An 18,545-nucleotide genomic window follows, 5' to 3' on the forward strand; every position below is an offset into this window, starting at 1 on the left:
CAGTCTGTAGAGTCTGGCTTTTCAGGGAGATATTTTTATTGATATAACAGTTGCTTTTGCAAATGAAAGTTTCCCTCTTCATTAAATAAATGACATATTTGTTGTTGATGGCACATTTCTTCAAGACACATTTTACCACTTAAAAAGGAATTAAAATCCTAGTCTAAAAACATAGCTCCTTACGGAGTCATCTTAAAGGATTACAGATTTTATATAGATTTTTAAGTTAATGACAAGCATATAGTGTGGCTGAAGTGATTTCTTTTGTATTAAGGTGAAGGGCACAAACTTTTATTTTGTCTTGGGTACTGGATTATATTGATATGCAGTGAAAAAGAGATGTGCAGTAATCTATAGTATCAAATAGGGTTTTTTCTCCACACACAGCCTCATCTGATGTAATGCATGAGAAATAATGAAATACAAAGGTCATCTCCTACAACAGAAAAAAAAAAAGGAATGTTTTCTAAACATTCCCTAAGAATGGGAAAATGAAGTTTAAAGGGGGGGCACTTGTGATGTTGCATAATGACATAAATAAAAATTCAAATGCGATATAGGAAGTAACTTTCACTCAATAGACTATTTGCTAAATTGGCACACGCTACTAAAGCAAAAAAATTACATTACAATAAGCGTTGGAGCCACAGTATTGGAAAAGACGTGTTCTTTGCATTCAGTGGACACATATTTTGCTGGCCTTCTGTGAGTTGCTAACACAGCATTCTGCCAGCACAGTACATGCGTTGAGATGGCGAGTGCGGAAATTGCTTTTTTCCAGCTATTCTAACATGTGGAACAGCCCACAGGCAACCACAGGAGGCTACCAAAAATTAGAGCACTCCAAACAAGGGAGATCTAACTGACTGTAGCAGCTGAACCGTCTCCTGAATTTTGAGGCTGTACAGATGACTTTAAGATACATTGCCCTGGCTATGCCTGGCTCCAACTACTGCTAAGAGAGAGAGCACAGTATCCAAGCCATTCTGCAGAACTTTTCCAAAATACTGGGAAGACAACTCTGAAATTGTAATTGTCATGCTGTGCACAGAAGTACCGAAACTGATACAGCTTAGTATGAAAAGGATATTTCATAATGGTATATTATCCAATTGGATATTAATAGGAAGAGTTTATCCGTCACGTGCCAACAGGTAAATCTTTAGCTAGTCAGATCGCCGTGTCTTGAACAGACAGAAGAAATAGCTAGCTGACAAATGAACCCATGTGCTTTCTATGATACTGTAGAGAAAGAAAGAAGTTCCAGAGACATGGTCCAGAGTTGTTTCAGTCTATGAAAATATTCCCACAGACTTTTAGAGTGATTTGGTCTGGGACCTAAATCCATAAAATATCCTTGAAGCTAAGGACAGTTTTACAAAATAAAAACCTGATATCAATCCTATTCTTTCTGCACAGGTTGTTAACTTTGTAAGGGAGCTTTTTCTCTCCATCCCCTGTAGATTATCAGCATCAAATCTTTCTTGAGTCCTTCCCCTTGAGTAGCCATCCCACCTTTGCCAAGTACTAGTAGGCTGTTTGGAGACATCATTTTCCTTTAGAGTTTGCTGAAAAACTCTGCACCCTTGTTACAAACCGTTTTTACTACTCAGAAATGCTTCTTTCTATGTTTGCAAAGGCATTTTTTCTATACCTCTGCTTGTTTCACAAAGCTGCCTGCCTGCTTTGTCCTAAACTTCCTACAACCCATATTAATTGTGTATTAATGTATGAATTTCATGTGTGAGATGAAGGCTGGACGCTTGGACCAACTTTCTGGTTGTGTAACAGAATGTTGGATCACAAAATTACTAAAAACTGCCACAGCATGCTTCCTTGGAGACCTTTAAAGAAAGAGGAGCCTTTAGCAGGCACAGAAGTAGCATAACTTTCCCTTATATCACGTTTACTGCAAAAACTACTTCACTGTACTTCAAAGTCCTGAGTGACCAGAATGCACCATCTCCTGATGGTACTGTTGACAAGGGATCTAATAGAAATGTTTGCTTTCTGGGTTGTGTTAAGGTCTCCTCTACGCTAGTCTCACCTGAGCTTGTGCAAAGAAAAGAGTTGTAACCAATACATAGCTACTCGCAATTTCTGCCTACCTTGACAGACTGCCATGTGAAAGCCAAATGCCATTTTTGTCTTCTTGAAGCCACCAACTCTTAATAAAAGAAATGGAATCATATTAACTCATTGTAATTGAAGCAGAAAGAATTGGAGAAGCCATTCAGAGCAGTAATAAAATGTGTCTGATCACTTTTTCTAGACTGTTCATGTAGCATAGAGACATGTTAGTGCAGGGAAAAGATGTATTTTTGCTTAATTAGAATATCATCATTTTCATGGTTCCTAATAACATGAAAAAGTCCTGCTTATTTAAAAAAAAAAAAAAAAAACACTTGAGTCCTTAATCCCAATTAACCAGTAATCTACAATAGGTGGAGCATTCCTGCATCAGTGAGGTACATTAAACTACATTTTTGTTCTGTGTTAAAGAGAACCACTCTTCCCAGTACTTCAGGAGGGTATTCTATAATATAAATTTATGCTTCTGTGATGTTCCTTCATTCTAATGTTCACCTGTAATTTCAAAGGACATGTTCTGAGCTATTTACTATTAGGTGGGAGAGGAGCTTGTCATTCAGCTCAGCAAAAACTAAGTCAGCTCCCAAGAGGCACAAAGGCAAAAGTGAGGTGCTTGGGAGTGTTAAGGTTAAAAAAACCAAACAGCTCTGTTGAATTTAGGTGCTTGCAGGAGAGACAGCAGCCTCTGTTCTGTCTAAATACCGCTTAGGTATCTGTGTCCATTCCTGGCTCTTGTAGTAAAGATTAGTCTCATGTCATCCAGGAGAACTAGAACAGAACCATCCCTCATAAATGTCAAATCTTAGCAGAGATAACCATCCCTATCCTTCCCTTTTGTCTTACATGTGGAAATCGTACTGAGTTAGGAATCAGCTTCATATTATCATTATTTCTTTACAAGTACAATTTTATACGAAGGATTTACATACAGATTTATTATGCCGCCAACTGTATTTGTTCTGAGTTAAGGAAGACGTGTCTATTAGTGGTCAAAGTACCTGGATTTGCACACATCAGTAGTTTTGCAGCATCTTCACAACCTGGTTGCCTGTCATCCTTGTACTTCATTATAGCAGTCATTAATTCCTTTGTTATTGCAGAACAAAGGAAGATAAATATGTTACCATGACAACAACGAAGCATCTTAATAATTAACAGACCAATTAGCTATCTTGACAAAATGCTGTGACTCAGAACAGATTCTAGGTGCTATGTAATTAGGGTATTGGCTTAGTAGAGCAAAAGCGCTGCTGGTTCCCACTTTGAATAATCTTACAGCTGCATTGTGTTACTCAGTGACACCTCACAACAATGACTAGCCTCACTAGAGGATCTTACATATATGGTATGTGAAATTTTGAAAGGAGGTTGGTAACTTAGAAATCACAGATTTGGGTTTTTACCTGTTATTTTTACAGGTATTAACTCAGGTCATCATATATGCAAGAGAATACAAGCAAAAATAGGGTTTGTTATATCCAGCTTAAATCAAACACTGGAAAACGTCACACAATGACTTTCACGGTTTCCTTTGCATAGGCAGTTTTCTTTACTGCCTGTCTGTGGTAGCATTTGAAGATGATTATCTGGGCATATTTATACTACAGTTGCAGGTCTGGGAAGAACTCAGGAAGGCCTGCCTGCACAGATTAATCTCATAGATAGCATAGATAAAAGTAGCAGTAATGCAGGCCTTCGTGGACTTTATTTTGAGGCAGAGATACCAGAGAGCTAGCATGTGAATTGTTGGATGCCCAGACTTTTGTTGCCATACACTTTGGGCAGAGTCCAGTTGCTTCCTTGTGTTTGGCCCTCTGAGAACACCTACTAGGCTGAACTTTTCAGAGGACGAAGGCAGAATAACAACCCTCAAATTCCCTTCTGACATGATTATACTTACTTTTTCTGACTAGCTTGGGCCTTTTAACTCCTCGCTCCGTTCCATTGTGGACATCGTATGCTATGAATTTGAGGAGTTTTAACATTTGAGGGTAAAAAAGTCTTTGAAGTGGTCTGTCTGTGGAAAAAAAAAGACGTAGAATGTGTTATGAGAGGTGTATATTATTCATTTAAACTAGAGATCAAAACACCTGGATTTTCTGGAGCCACTTCAAATCTAGACTATGAAGTCCTCCATTCCCTCTTTTTGTGCTACAGTAGGATGATTCCCTATATCTAACACTGAAATAGCCAAAAGGGGAAACGTTCTTCTCTATTATTAATGGCTGCAGATTACTCTCTTGTATCCCCGCTCAGCTAAACTGCAGTAGTTTTGTGCTTCATGCCTTCTGCAACCACTTCACTTACAGCAAAAATACAAATAGTATCTATGAAATGAGTCCTAGTAGCTTTCAAATAAACAATTTACATTTCTGATTTAAAGAAAGAAACACAGCTGTGTCACCTCTTGTTTTCAGAACACAACACCACAGGGAAACCAAGTAATAAGACAAGACTGCATTTGGCATTAATAAGCAATTGATTGCAAAAAGCAGAGGAAATTCTGACAATTTAATCACTTTTTAATGGCAACTAAGTATACTTGCAGGAGGAGGTGGTGAGTTTTTTCCAGGACAGATTGTAGAAGCAGTGAAATACCATGGAAGTCTGAATATGACCGAAAAATGAACTGGACAGTGCGATCATAATGGAATATGATAATAATTAATTCTGTGAAGAATTTTTACCAACTTTATTTTATTACTGTAAGGCTATATGGAACACCACAGGTTTGATTTCACTCTTAATAGGAAAAGCAAAAATTTCCATTGATGTTCATGAATCAAGATAAGCCCATAAACGCTGTGCATGTGCTATATGCTATCCAGAATTTAAAGGATTTAAAGATACTGTATCTCGGTAGGAGTACATGAATGAGTTTTTTAACTTTTTTTAAAGAGTTTGAGAACAGAAAAAAAAAGCTATCACAGAAAAATGTTGACAAAAACTTTGAAATGTTTTACAGACAGAATAAAATATTCACAATATTATTGGAGAAGGTAACTTGTACCTTAGTGTAGCAAAGACCTAATACATATAAACTGTTGTAGAATGGTGGCCTACACTGGCAAAGCACTATGCTGAAAACCTCCAGGCATAGCTTTTCATGGTCCTTTCCCAGTAAGCAGTGTTAAGTATGTTGAATATTTAATTGGAAAAAAAAAAAAAAAAAGGGATGTCTTCAACAACAGGAAGTATTGATAACAATGCTATAGGTGATTTTTTTTTCTGCATGACTACACTTTATTCATACTCTAGTACAGTGGGAGCAATCAATGTTGGAACTGTCACTTGTTGCATGCAAGAACCTGAATTCAGTTTTAGCTGCATAGCCTGAAAACAAGATTGTAAATATATATATTGCCAGGACACTGGTGTCTCTCAGACCAAGAAGTTCAGTTCTGAATGATCATTTCCTCTCAGGGATGTTTTAACACTTGAAAAACATTTGGGGGAAATTGTTTTAAAACAATTTCCAAGAGATGAACCTTTATTAATTTAGACTTCTTGTATTTTCTATTTAGTAACACCCAGATCTTTTCCTGGAGATAACCATGGTTCATTTTGTGTGTCTGTGTCTGTGTGTGTATGTGTGCAGGCACAATTCTTTCAGGAGGCACCTGCCAAGGCAGATGCAAGTGTCCAGTGTTGATTTTAACATGGGGACAGATCCAGTTTTACAAAGGGGAGAGACAACAACCAGCATTGGGAGAATAAAGCCAGAACTCTACAAACAGAAGTCTGTGGATTCTGAAGGGCAACAAGATGATGTGAAAACCTGCGGAAAACTTAATTTTACTCTCCGGTATGATTACGAAAATGAACTACTTCTTGTCACAATTGTCAAAGCCTTAGATCTGCCTGCTAAAGACTTCACAGGAACATCCGACCCGTACGTTAAGATTTATCTGCTTCCAGATAGGAAAAAGAAGTTTCAGACACGAGTTCACAGAAAGACATTAAATCCTGTCTTTGATGAAACCTTTCAGTTTCCTGTAGCCTATGACCAACTCTGCAACAGGAAATTGCATTTCAGTGTTTATGATTTTGACAGATTTTCTAGACATGACATGATTGGGGAAGTTATTCTTGATAACCTTTTTGAAGTCTCAGATCTCTCCAGGGAAGCCAATGTATGGAAAGACATCCACTGTGCCACCACTGTAAGTAATATGTTTCAAAAGTGTTAACGTGCTATTTTCATTTCTCCTTTGTAGTTTGTGGCAGAGCATCCTATTTATCAGCAGCATCTGAAAGAAGAAGAAAAATGTCAATATTTTCCTTTGAGCATAGAGAACAAGATGCTTAGGAAGCTATAAAATTTAATTACTAAAAAATCTTCTGGGAACATACTGTCACCCTCATGGCTCACTATATGAATGTAAATTAGGTTTATTAATTGAATAGTACATCACAAAGAGTCACTGCTTAACAAGAACAATTAACATTTTCCTGTTAGCAAAATACTTTGTCCTTCAAAGTGTCCACCTATTAAGGAACAGAACCCTCCCTGGTCTTGTTAGCAGATTTTCATGAGTTAGGAATCTGTGAAAGAGAGAGGTTAAAAGAGTTTAAAGTCTAAAATGTTCTTTGCTAGCTGCCCCAGGCTTAGGGTCCACTGGTGGATATATCTCTGTTGCTGTTGGTTGCTAGTAAGACTCAGAAAACACAAGCAAGGAAAGTTAGGAAATAGAAATGGCTTGTTTCTTGTTGCAAGCAAGAAAAGGAGGCCTGTGTAATTCACGCATAGAATGGACGACAGGCTACCATCAGGAAATCTGCCAGTCTCCAGACATTACCTTTGTTAACACAGAAAACCAAACTTATCTTTCCCAGCTGGAAATATCAGACAAAAATTGAGGTGTTTGGGTTTTTTTGTTTTCATTTGGGGTTTTTTGATTTGCTTTGTCTTTTTAGCTACTATGCTATTTATATAGAAATTTTCCCATCCCTTGTTCGGCTGAGATACCCAAAACATTCTGAGTTATCCCAGGTTTTCAGCATGGGCTGGACTGCTGTCTGTAGAGCAGCTGGGATGAATGGGATCTAGAGGACAGAGCAGAAGCTGAACACCTCCTTCAGAGACAGAAACTTCACACTATCCGTTTAATGGAGCCAGAGGCCTCTCATGGCTCTTTTCCCAAATGTTTTCATGCTTTTCATATTTGTTGGACAGGGAAATCTAGGTCTGAGTGACTAGGAGGACGAAGAAGAGTTGGAGTTTCTCACCAACTTGAGCATGAGCAATGTGTTTCCTGAGAAAGGAGAAGCAGTACCAGGGAGCAGAGCATAAGAGCACACTGGACACAGTTTCTAATTGTGAGTTCAGGAAAACAGCTATTTATTTTAACTGGTAGGTCTACCAAACTGGTCTAAACAGCCTCTGGCACATCTCCAGAAAACTGCATCTTTGTATACTTAGCTTTACCATGCTCAGATTTTAGGTAAATTTAAGAACTGTGCTCTCAACCTTTAAATTAAATCTGTGCTCAAGGTCTTAGAATAATAGCCCGATAACTTTTTTTATATGGTTATTCCAGCTTTGATATAATCTTTAATACTTCAGTAATGATTTAAGTGCTTACTGGTCCTTTGCAACAGGCATACACATAAGGTCTTTAGCTGATAACTAGACTGATTTCAACATACTAGAATCCCTGGGTATTAATCCCTGTTTTTGAACAGATTGAAATGTCATACCCAACGATACTGTTGGGAGAGATACTGATATATCTCTGGATGAAAATGATTACTGATCTTGCCTGCTGAATTCTAATTCAAGTTTCTTCTTCACTAAGGGACAGTATATGCAATTACAAGGCTTAGTTCAACTCTGGTGTTCTACTATATGTGAAGTTTAGCATCAAGATTTTCAATTTCAGCATTTCAACAAGTACAGTTTATAGTATTGCATGACTGTGAACAAGTTGTCTCCACCTAAACAATGAACAATAAGCACAAGAAAATGAAATATTTTCTAGTATTGAGTAACCATATCAGCTTTCACAAGCCTTACATTATTATTGGCAAATTTTGTTAGAAAATGGCTGAATTGATTTTTACTGTCAAAATGAAACCATGCTAAAATACGTCCTGTTACTATACGTGCAATGTCCTGCCTTGCGTTTTGCTTTAGCTGCTTTATATAGATTAAAATTGGGTTAGTAATAATGATTTCTAGTTCTGACATTTCAGAAACTGTAAGATGAGGGAGCCAATCCTGCACAGGGCTAAATAGTGCATAAGCTGTTAATCAATGAGGAATTATGCGCTAAGTACCAAATCTAAAGTCTATCAAAGTCGCTAACCAGCAATTAAATACCTAACTAAGCCTTGCCTGAGTCAAGGGGATTTGGATCAAGCCTTGAAAGAATGGTCCAGCTGGTTCTACAATTAGTGAGAAATAGCTGTACTCCAGGCAAGCATATTTGGGTGTTTATAAAGAATCTTTAAAAAACAAGCTGTCTACTTCAATGGGAAGGTCCTTACCACACTGATCACACAGTACAGCTTGAAACCAAAACACCCATATGCAAATATGTTTCTCTCATGCTTTTTTCTTCTTCACCTCTTCTCTGTTTTGTTATATGTTCTGTGAAGTCTCCAATCTTAGAGTTTGGATATGCTTCCTAAACCCAGTGATTTGCTTATACCATTGCTGAATGATAGGTAGTAGAAAATGGTAGAAGTGATAGATCAAAGAATTGGGTCAAAACTTAAAATACCCAGCAAAAGCTTCACAGCTTTGAGTCCCTCACATCTCTTCCATAATCAAGCATTTTCTGTTCAGAAGGTGGAACGAAGGTAAAAATCATTCCTATTTTCTACTTGGAGAGAACATATATTTATGATACAAGGCTCTGCAGGCTAGGACTTGAAGGACCCACTAGACAGATTTACCCAGAAAATGAACTGCAAAATTCTACCGGTGAGGGAAGTTACCACTAGAAACAAGAGACTGTCTACTAGTGTCCAAGACTGTATCAGTAGTTAATATGATTTTTAAAAGATTTGATTGCAGATCCATAATGAGTTTTTATTTGGTACAGGAAAAACTACACACTGAGTCATTTTGGTCTTAAGACCTATGACCTGTGAAAGACCACAGTTTGAATTCTTTTCTTTGCTCATGATAGTCCTCTGGAACTGTTTTATGAAGTGCAGGATTGGCTTCCCACATGCTCGTTTTTGTTCTTATAGCTTTCAACTGTTGGTATTCATCTTTTGTAGTTTGTATTTTGTTCTTTTAATTTTTCATTCATATCATTGTTTCTCTGTTATATGTTCTGTTAAAAACCTGCAGCTATTGTATAATATATAGCATGTACCTGTTGTAAGTGCTAAAGCATTTTCATTTTTTTAATGTTGAATTATCAGGATAAACTTGGTGTACAATCTGTTGTGGAAAAGAAGTATCCTAGATATCTGATGATATTAATGTCCCCAAATTTTGCTTATACATGGGTGACTGAGTTTTCAATAAATGATCCATCATTTACTTCTGTTCGTTTGATTGATTAAAAAAAACAAACTCAGAGGCAGCTTTGGAGCTCTTGTGAAGCATGTTCAGTATATTGGACTACTGTAATTCTTAATACACTGTAATTAACTCATGGCATCAGAGGCAAGCAAATAATATCAAAGCAATTGCTTAGCCAAAATATCTAGTTTCTGTTTTTGCAAAGCGCTTCTGAGCATCGCATACATACCTGATATTTTTATTACTCCCAAAGCATATACTGCATACTTTAGAAAAGAAACCCCATTTCTTTGAGTTGCTGACAAGAATTTAAGTGTAAATACTCAGTATTGTAAAAAAGTTTACGCAGTTGTTGTTGTGGTCTGATTGAGGTAATGTTAACATACAGAATGTACTTTCTGGATGTAAATGTTTATTAACTTACTATTTTTAAATGGGTTGATTACTTTGGAAATCTCTTTCTCTAACGTCATTGCTTAAAGTATTAGTGGAAAGTGACTTTCAAAAACATTCTTTTTCCAAAGAAGTTCTGTGAACTCTGTAAGTGTAGCCAGTCATAGGAAACTGTGCAGTTGGATGAAAAATAGGGCTCAGAATTTCGAGGAAAGCCATTTCTGGAATAAAAGTGGTCTCTTGGGGATGTTAGTCATGGAGCTGTCGTGCACTTGTAGCATCCTGGATTATCTCGTATAAGTTGATGGAATTTGATTATTATTTAGTCTTATGACACCCAACATCTCTGTGCTACAATTTTGTAAAGTGGGATGTGAAAGAAGGTATTGTAAGGACACAGACTTCATATGATACACATGATGTATGATTGCTATTTCTAAGTAAATAGCATTATTGCTAATAGCAATAATGCTCATAGCATTATTGAAAAAGATGGAAGAGCTTAGCTACCACTTCTTAAAAACTGTACAGTAACATTTGTCTCATAATAGATCCATCTTAAACACTTCAGAGTAGGACGTCACACTGGTAAACCTATTAGCTGTTGACCTCAATTATGGAAAAAGGTGCTTCTGACTTCACAAGCAAGCAACAGTGAAGCCCACTACTGCAGTTCACCCATGGAAATTGCAGGCATAGTCTTTGCTTAGTTTTCCCCATGGTTTGCTATTTCCTGTCTGGATAAAAATTGGTTTGCTAGACCTTACTCTGAGTAAGGCAATAGTGATACAGAGCTGACAAAGATTTGTCTTATGGTGATCAAACTTTGAGAGCACACTATTATGATCATCTTATTTGATGGCACTCAAAGAGCAGCACTATCAGGAAATATCACCAGCAGTGTAGGGGGCTCTGCCCTACAATTAGCCATCCTCATCAGAATGGACGTATGCAATTAGTGTTTCTGGAAAAGTGCATAAAAGTTCTGACAAAGTGTTAAACACACGTGAAAGTGTAACGTCTTGTAAGCACAGAAATATCATTTCTGTAACGAGAACAGCCCCTTTAAAGCCAAACATCACTGGCACTTGTCATTTCCAATCACGGTCAATGATATAAAAGATTCACGTCATTACCTGCTGCTGAATGGATGAGAGAATACTCCGGATCAGTCTTTACTGGAAAAATGTTGACGTTTCTCATTTGGATTTGGGACTGCTTTTGAACTGGGAAATAGCTAGAGAAGATAATGGAGAAAGAGGGGGTTGCTAGCCAATTACTGCAAGCAGGGGAGGTTTCTATTTTTGTTATTGAATATTTCTTTTCATTTGGAACAGTAAATCATTTGAATATTTTGTTTTGTTAGAGGCAAACTGCTGTTTCTCCATCTACGTTAAAAGCAGAAAATATTAGGTGAATGGAGAACGCAGTTTCCTCAAGGGAAGGTAATATCATTGTGTCTGGATGGTACTGTGGTAGTTATGCTATGATGCACAGCTTGACTGATCTGCTGTGCCCTCTGAGCTTCTCACTGCAAATATTCTCTTTGTAAACAATGCATCATTGCTTCAGAAGTGCATCTTTGTTTTGGGATCCAGTTACATCCTGTTTCTTTCACATGCCTGTAAATGCTATGGTCACGTCACTTACGTAGCTTTGTTCCAAGCCAATCTGAAGCAGAAACGGGCTTCCTTGCTGGCTGGCAAGATGAAACTGCCCCCCTGGTGCTGTTGAACATGCACAAGCCAGATGTTTATTTACAGAGAGAGTGACAAAAGAAGCATCCACGAGGCTTCTGGGCCTCCTATTGAGGGCATTCAGCCTGCTGGATCCCGCACACTGTCTCAGGGAGCACTCGCTGGGCAATGAGGACCTCAGTCAGCAGCTGCGCGTACCCAGAGCGGCCAGGATGTCAGGCTACACGCAAGTGTTAGGCCTCCAGAAACAGGAGACAGTCAGTAAAGCAAGAAGCCCCCTCACTGCTTCCAAACTGTTTTCCACAGAGACAAGAATGAACACTAATCTCATTGATTCATTTCCCAGGAGCACAGTTCAATCAACAAGCCTTGCTGGGAAGAAGGAAAAGAGCTGGAACTGATATGCAAAGAATAACAGGAGAGAGAGAAGTATTAGCTGAGGGGACAAGGTTTCCAAAGTAAAGTTGCCTTGAAAGATGGCATAATTTGCTCTCCAGCTCTAGCTGGGGACTTCATATAACTTTTGAAAATTCTAGGATAGCACAAATGCAATCACATTCAAAATGCATAGGTGGGAAAACAAATAGACTGTTAGACTTCTATACTGCCCTTTCCTGTCATTCTTGTAACATGACCAGATCTGTACCTCAAAACTGGAAACGTCTTAATACATTTTTAGCTGACTGAGCCGATTTTCTCTCTTTTTTTTTTTCCATCTGACCTCCGCCATTGATCATTACACATGTTTTATTTCATCCTTAATTGATTCTTGAAGCTTGAGGTCATTCTCTATACCAAAGGTAGTTTTTAATGGAAAGCAGGGAAATATGTAGAATATGTTTCTAAATAAAAACAAGAAGAGAAGAGAGAGAGTTCTGTCTGGGGAAAGGATCTTCCTGTAGATTTCAAGAAGATCAAAGGCCTAATTCTGCCAGCTTCATTTTGAAATTAACACACAATTCAGTTTCAGCATGTTTTCAGCATGACTAAATGAAGCAGCTTAGAGACTAGGTATGCGAATGCCTGAATAACTTCTTTGACATCTAGAAAATGATTTTTACTTAGGACAGATGCTTACTCAAAATACATTAAGAAAATAGAAGAAATGTTTAAATTGGTCGTTGAGGAATTTAAGTACAAAGTAAATTCATACTACCCTAAATATTTTCACTGTGCTGCTCTCACATACAGCCTAATGTTTAAAACATCATTTAAATTGCAATTAATACGAAAGTAGGTGTGGATAATAACCTTGACATTAAGAATTTAAATTGTTAATTACTGTGGATTACAATAGTTTGAATGATAATGAAACCACCCTGAACACGGAAGGATCTCTGCCTAACTTCCCCACTAAATTTGCGGTTCCTAGCTAAAAGTTATTTCTTTGGTTGAATTTAATAGGAACAGCTGGTAAAAGTAACCTACGTGAGAAACATCAAAGCTTTCTCCAGCAACAGTGGTTTTAAAAATTCAGTCATAGACTATCGATGCTCCTCAATGGAGACTTCAGTCTTCTTATAACATCGCTCTACTATGTATCTATACTGTGAGTAGGTAGCACAGCCTCTGTAGAGATGCTGCTACTTCTCCTGCAGGGGTAAGCGTGAAGATGAGAACATTGATCTCCAGTGAGTCAGATAACAAAAATAATAGGAAAAGGGCCATTTTTCAGCTGATTTTGCTGACTGCTGGATTGATAGCCCAGCCGTCACCCATGAAGCAGTGATTGCATACAGATCCTTGGGAACCTGATGGAAACATGATTAACATGTCCATTCGGGTGTGGTCATTTGTGTGGGATGATAATTAGCTATTCAAAGAATCTGTATTCTGTAGTTCATCCAAGTAGCTGACACCTTCATGTGAGGTCTGTTTTTTCTTTGTTTTATTTTGTTCTAGCATCACTGTACCAGAAAATGTATTGGCTAGTGAGGTGAACTGGGAGCCATAAAAATAAACTGAAGCTGGTATAGTGCTTACCACTGTTCCAGTTCCTTAATTCTGTATGATGGCTTGTGTACACGAAAGGGAAATAAATGAAGAAGAGACATGCAGTAGTAAACAAATGCTTCCTTTTGCATTAGTGCAGCTGTGCTCAATGCTATTTTTTCCGTACCAGTTATTGGAAGTCTGTGGGAGGGAATCATTATGAGCAACTGTAAAACTAGCTGTTAATTGAAATCTAAGTTTAATAAAAGAGGAAAAATAAAAACTCAAAATAGGCCAAGGAAAGTGATAAAACTTAGTGGGAGTTACCTAAGAAATGTGCAGCTACTCTAACAAAAATCCTAGGTGAATATATGATTCTACTTCTAAAGCAATCTGCAGCGTAGTTTAAAATATACATGTATGGCAACCACTGGCTTCATGCTTTTATCTTCTAAGTCATGGTTTGTTTGAAGTGTACTGCAGAGCAAATGTGGTTATTGAGGACAGTTTATTCCACAGACTTGCTTGTACTGAAGTGTTCCAGTCAAGATGGTTTGTGTGAACTTAATTATCTAGTGTACTATAAAGCAAGAGAAATCAGAATTTTCTAGAGCACTGGGATTCTGTAGTAATTTAAATCCTGTTTTTAAATCTCAATTAAAATCAATAGTACTTAAGCTTCTGGGGCATTTAAAAATGTTACTAATGATAATCAATGTGATAGACAAAGACTGCCATGAGGTGTTTAAAAGTTGGGCCTTACTTTGTTCATTATCTTAGTCTGAACCTGTTCTTTCAGCTCCAAAAAACGAAACCTCTCATGCCTCAGTTAAAAAAACCAACAGGGTGATATCCTAGCCATTTTACCCAATACTCGACTTCAGATATCATCATCTACATATATAGAATTAAAATCTTAGTCCTTCAAAAGAGCATTTAAAATGTTCATAAGTCTTAGCCTACAGTTTCACCCTTTGTGAACCAGTTCCAAAGAATATTTATTATAATGATGCATTATAATATATTAATCCCCAGATGCCAAATGATTTCTAGGGGTCCTAACAAAATGTACACAGTTCACCTGAGTATGAAGAAAGGCCACCCATCTCAATAGATGCTCAGAGTAGAAACTGAGTAAAAATATTAGGACTTCCTGTTCTTTACTAACCTAGAAGTCAACGTCTTCAAAAATGTCAGCAAACACCAGATGATGCAATGAGTATGAAATCAAATTAAAAAGAGAAAATCATAAAATTGTTTCAAGGGATTCTGGAAGGAAATGTATTTGAGTTTAATCCAAAGACCATGGGAACTCCTAGTCTCTGGCGGCAATCTTATAATATCCAGTTCTTGCCACTGGAAGAGGAGTGAAATTGTGTCTATGGACTTACGGAGGATAGCTAGTAATTTTATTTCTAGTCCTTTGATCTTACAGTGAGATTCATAAATCTCTTTGATATAGACAAGAGTAGATATTTGAAGTAATACCTATTCCAGTCTACTGCAGAATTTATCTGTTGTAATAGTAAGTGAAGCCACATGAATGTTTTGCTATAAGACAATTGGGCATTTCAGGGCAGCAGAAGCCTCTTTTTCTCCAGGCATAGGTCACTGGTATCTGAAAATATCTGCATAAACAGTGGAGCTTTCCCACTTCTAAACCTATTCCTAACCACTTTGAGATTGAGGAGTAGTGTATCAGAGATTACAGAGCTGTGATAACTTCAGTGCGTGTGTCCTTTGTGTGGAGTGGAAAGATTCACCCCATTCATTCCCAAAATGTTTCTTCTTAAATTAAGGCATCTTGCTTATTTGTTACGAAGTCAAAAACATTGGATTTGATTGCGCGTGTTTTCCTATCTCATTTTCAATATAACTTCACTACCTGGAATTTAGAAAGGAAAGAAAAAAGACTGAGAATAAATTGTTGCTATTGTGTTAAGCACTGGTGGTTTGCTCAGCTCTTCAGAAAACTAAGGCAGAGTAACTGCCTGAAGGAGTTTTACAAGCATTTTGAGCACTGTTTCTTTTAAAGCACTTAAGTCATGGTAAATTGTCCTGTCTGCCTGTATTCTTGTTTAGCCTTTGAGCTCACCCAAACCTTTGAGTGTCTGTACAATTTCTCTTCAAAAAGAAATAGTAGAAGACTAGTGTTCATACTCCCACCTTGCCAAAGCAAGTTTTTCTCTATTTACCTACATAAGGAATCTCTCTGAAGATGTCTTGTAACTTCCTGGTTAGCTTCCTGAGTCTATAGCCTAAGAAAACAGTTCTGCCCATGCACTCCCGTCATCTGGCTCCTAAGCCAGCTACCAGTCCCAGGGAAAAATTGGGTCCACAACCTTCACCTCTAGCACAGTGTAATCTGAACTGCAGCAGTGTATCACTGTGGTTTTATAGACATGCTTGTATCTCTGTGTATTATTGTTGCCAACATTTTAGGTATGGTGAACTTTTTTTAGGTATGGTGCTCTATGAACTGTTAGGCACCATAGCAATATGGTTATTCTTACTGGAATGATGACTTTTTAAAAGTTTTTTCTCAAGTCCAAGATAACATCCTCCTCTGAGTCTGGTAATGCCATTCCTGCTCAAGCTTTGCCTGAGATTTTAGGATGTCAGCAGAAAGATGGGTGGTGCATGAGTACATGAGGAGAAGGGCATGGAATTAAATTGTGAAAAGTTGATGAAAAAGGTAGTTTAAGAGGGAAAATGGTTTGAAGGTCTTTAAGAACATACTGTGTCCTATCCATATATTTGATACTGTGCTATGCACGTTACTGCTTCTTGGTGAATGAAGAAGAAATAACAACAACAGTTAAGGACCAGTAGTACCATTAATCTGATATCAGGTTATGCAGGTTATCAGAAAATTGTTGTTTAATTATTAGAGCTATTATTAGTGTTTGAAAATCTAATTCAAAGAGAAAATTGATCCTATTTGAAATTGTTAAGTTTCTCTCTCTTTACGTATGGTTGCCATCTGGTCTGCTGGAGCAGTGATGGGAGGTTGTAAAGGTGGTTTAGGAAACATAACACTGATTTAAAGCACGTTATCTTTTTGTTGTAGCTCCTGCAGACCTAGAAGGAAGGATTTGTGCACTCTTAGTCCTTTTCCTGGCCTGCCCACTGTGCTCCATGATCCAATCACTCTTCATCATCTCCCTCAATGTAGACTTTGAAGCACTGGATGTGGGGGAACTATATTTCCTTTTCAAATGAAAGAGTGAGCTCTCTTTCACATATGGATATAAGGAATGTGATCAGACTCTGAATTCAGAAAATAATACTAATAACAGAAGCTGTGTTTAAAATAGATTTCAGATATGGTAAAAGCTATATGACAGAAGGCACTTGCCACTTTAACAAATGAGTGAAAAGAAGTCACATCTCATTTGTTCAAGTTTTATTTATATTTTCTGAAGTAGAAAAGTGAATTTGTTAATGTATTCTCAAGCAAAAAATTCTGCCTTTCACGTGGCAAAGTAAGGGATTGTGTGAATATGCCAAATGTATGTCCTGTGTCCTATGTGGACTGAGTGAGCTAAATCATTTTAAAATCCTGAGAAGTCTTATCAAGCAATGAAAATTGCCCGCTGTACATGCTCACACGCATATCAATCTATTACTTCTCAGAACAGAATCCCAACAGAATGACTGAACATGTGAATTGACTAACCTACACAAAAGTTGATATTTTATTAACAGTGCAACAGAGAATTTAAAGCTATTCTAAAACCGCATTCTTCAGTGTAGAGTCTGCAGTGCAAGAAAACAACCTGAGGCATGTGGTTAAGTCCATCTTTACTCAAGAAAGATCTGAAGCACCTGTTTGAGTTTAGACAGAGCATTAACTCCCACAAAACTCACTACAACTGTTCACATATGCAGTTGAAAAAGTGTGAACAGCAAGCCCCACTCTGTCTTATAACTATGAGCAATGTATTTGTCTTCCACACAGCAATAATTATTTTAGTATAAATTACTTTAAAACATGTCACACTTACCTTCTGATGCTGGAAAAGCTGCACCATAAATCTATCAGTTCTCAAACAAATACTTGCTCTCAGAGTAGTTGCCGGTTTGACAGATAAAGTATGAAGCTAGGATATTAAAAATAAGCGTTTTAGTAGCAGTCAAAGAAAGTCCTTTGAGATGACATCGGCAAGTTTGAGAATTGCTGCTTCTAGAAGTGATCGCCTTATAAACTCCTAATATGCTTATATTTAAGAATGTGGGGCTGTTCTTAATATGGAACTTTCATTTTGTTTTTTTGGGGGGCTATGAAAAATCTTAAAAGACATCTCAACAGCTAAATGTATGTGGCATTTGGACAATTATTATATATCTACAAGGAAATTAAAAGTGAGACTTGATGCAGCCTCTGTTCTGTAGATTTTATTTCTCAAATGTTGTAGCGTCTGGACTGTATACCAACATCATATTACATGAATTGCCAGTGCATAGTCTGTACATAAAAACTACCTCTCTATGAGGATTATTGGGATCCATATGCACCTTGTCCATCTTTCCCAGTATATCATCCTCCTAAAAGATGCCCATGAGCTAGGAAAGTTAGAAGTGCTTTGCTTTTCCTCTAGAATAGGGCATCCCCCCCAACATGTAGAAAGCTGGCAACATTTAAAAGTACATTCAACTCTTCAAACCACTTTGATACTGAAAATAATTTTTTCACATGCATACATATGTGAACAAATAAAAATGCTTCTCATTTGTTTGTTTCAATTGGTAAAATGCATGTAAATATGTATGATCTAAATAGCTCACCAGTTTTCTTTCTATTGGGGAAGATGGAGGCAGATTCTTTTCAAGAACAGAGCTTAACACTCTACATTCAGCACCCTTTCTGTCTGTGAATTCAACACAGACATGCTCCTGCCCCTTCAGGCATCCTGAAAGTTTTAGTTCTGCTTTTAGTTTAAATTCCTCAG

At 37.4% G+C, this 18,545-nt stretch overlaps 1 protein-coding gene across 2 annotated transcripts in view; it reads left to right on the forward strand.

Annotated features, from left to right (window-relative positions):
• The window catches only part of SYT10 (synaptotagmin 10), a 59,901-nt gene that overhangs the window by 12,654 nt on the left and 28,702 nt on the right, over positions 1 to 18,545 (forward strand). For both annotated transcript variants that reach the window (XM_068945958.1, XM_068945948.1), the window contains exon 3: positions 5,690 to 6,254. In XM_068945958.1, coding sequence (XP_068802059.1) covers positions 5,690 to 6,254 — 565 coding nt within the window. The remainder of the gene's footprint in view (positions 1 to 5,689; positions 6,255 to 18,545) is intronic.

Source organism: Struthio camelus, chromosome 1, assembly GCF_040807025.1.
Source record: "Struthio camelus isolate bStrCam1 chromosome 1, bStrCam1.hap1, whole genome shotgun sequence".
NCBI lineage: Eukaryota > Metazoa > Chordata > Aves > Struthioniformes > Struthionidae > Struthio > Struthio camelus.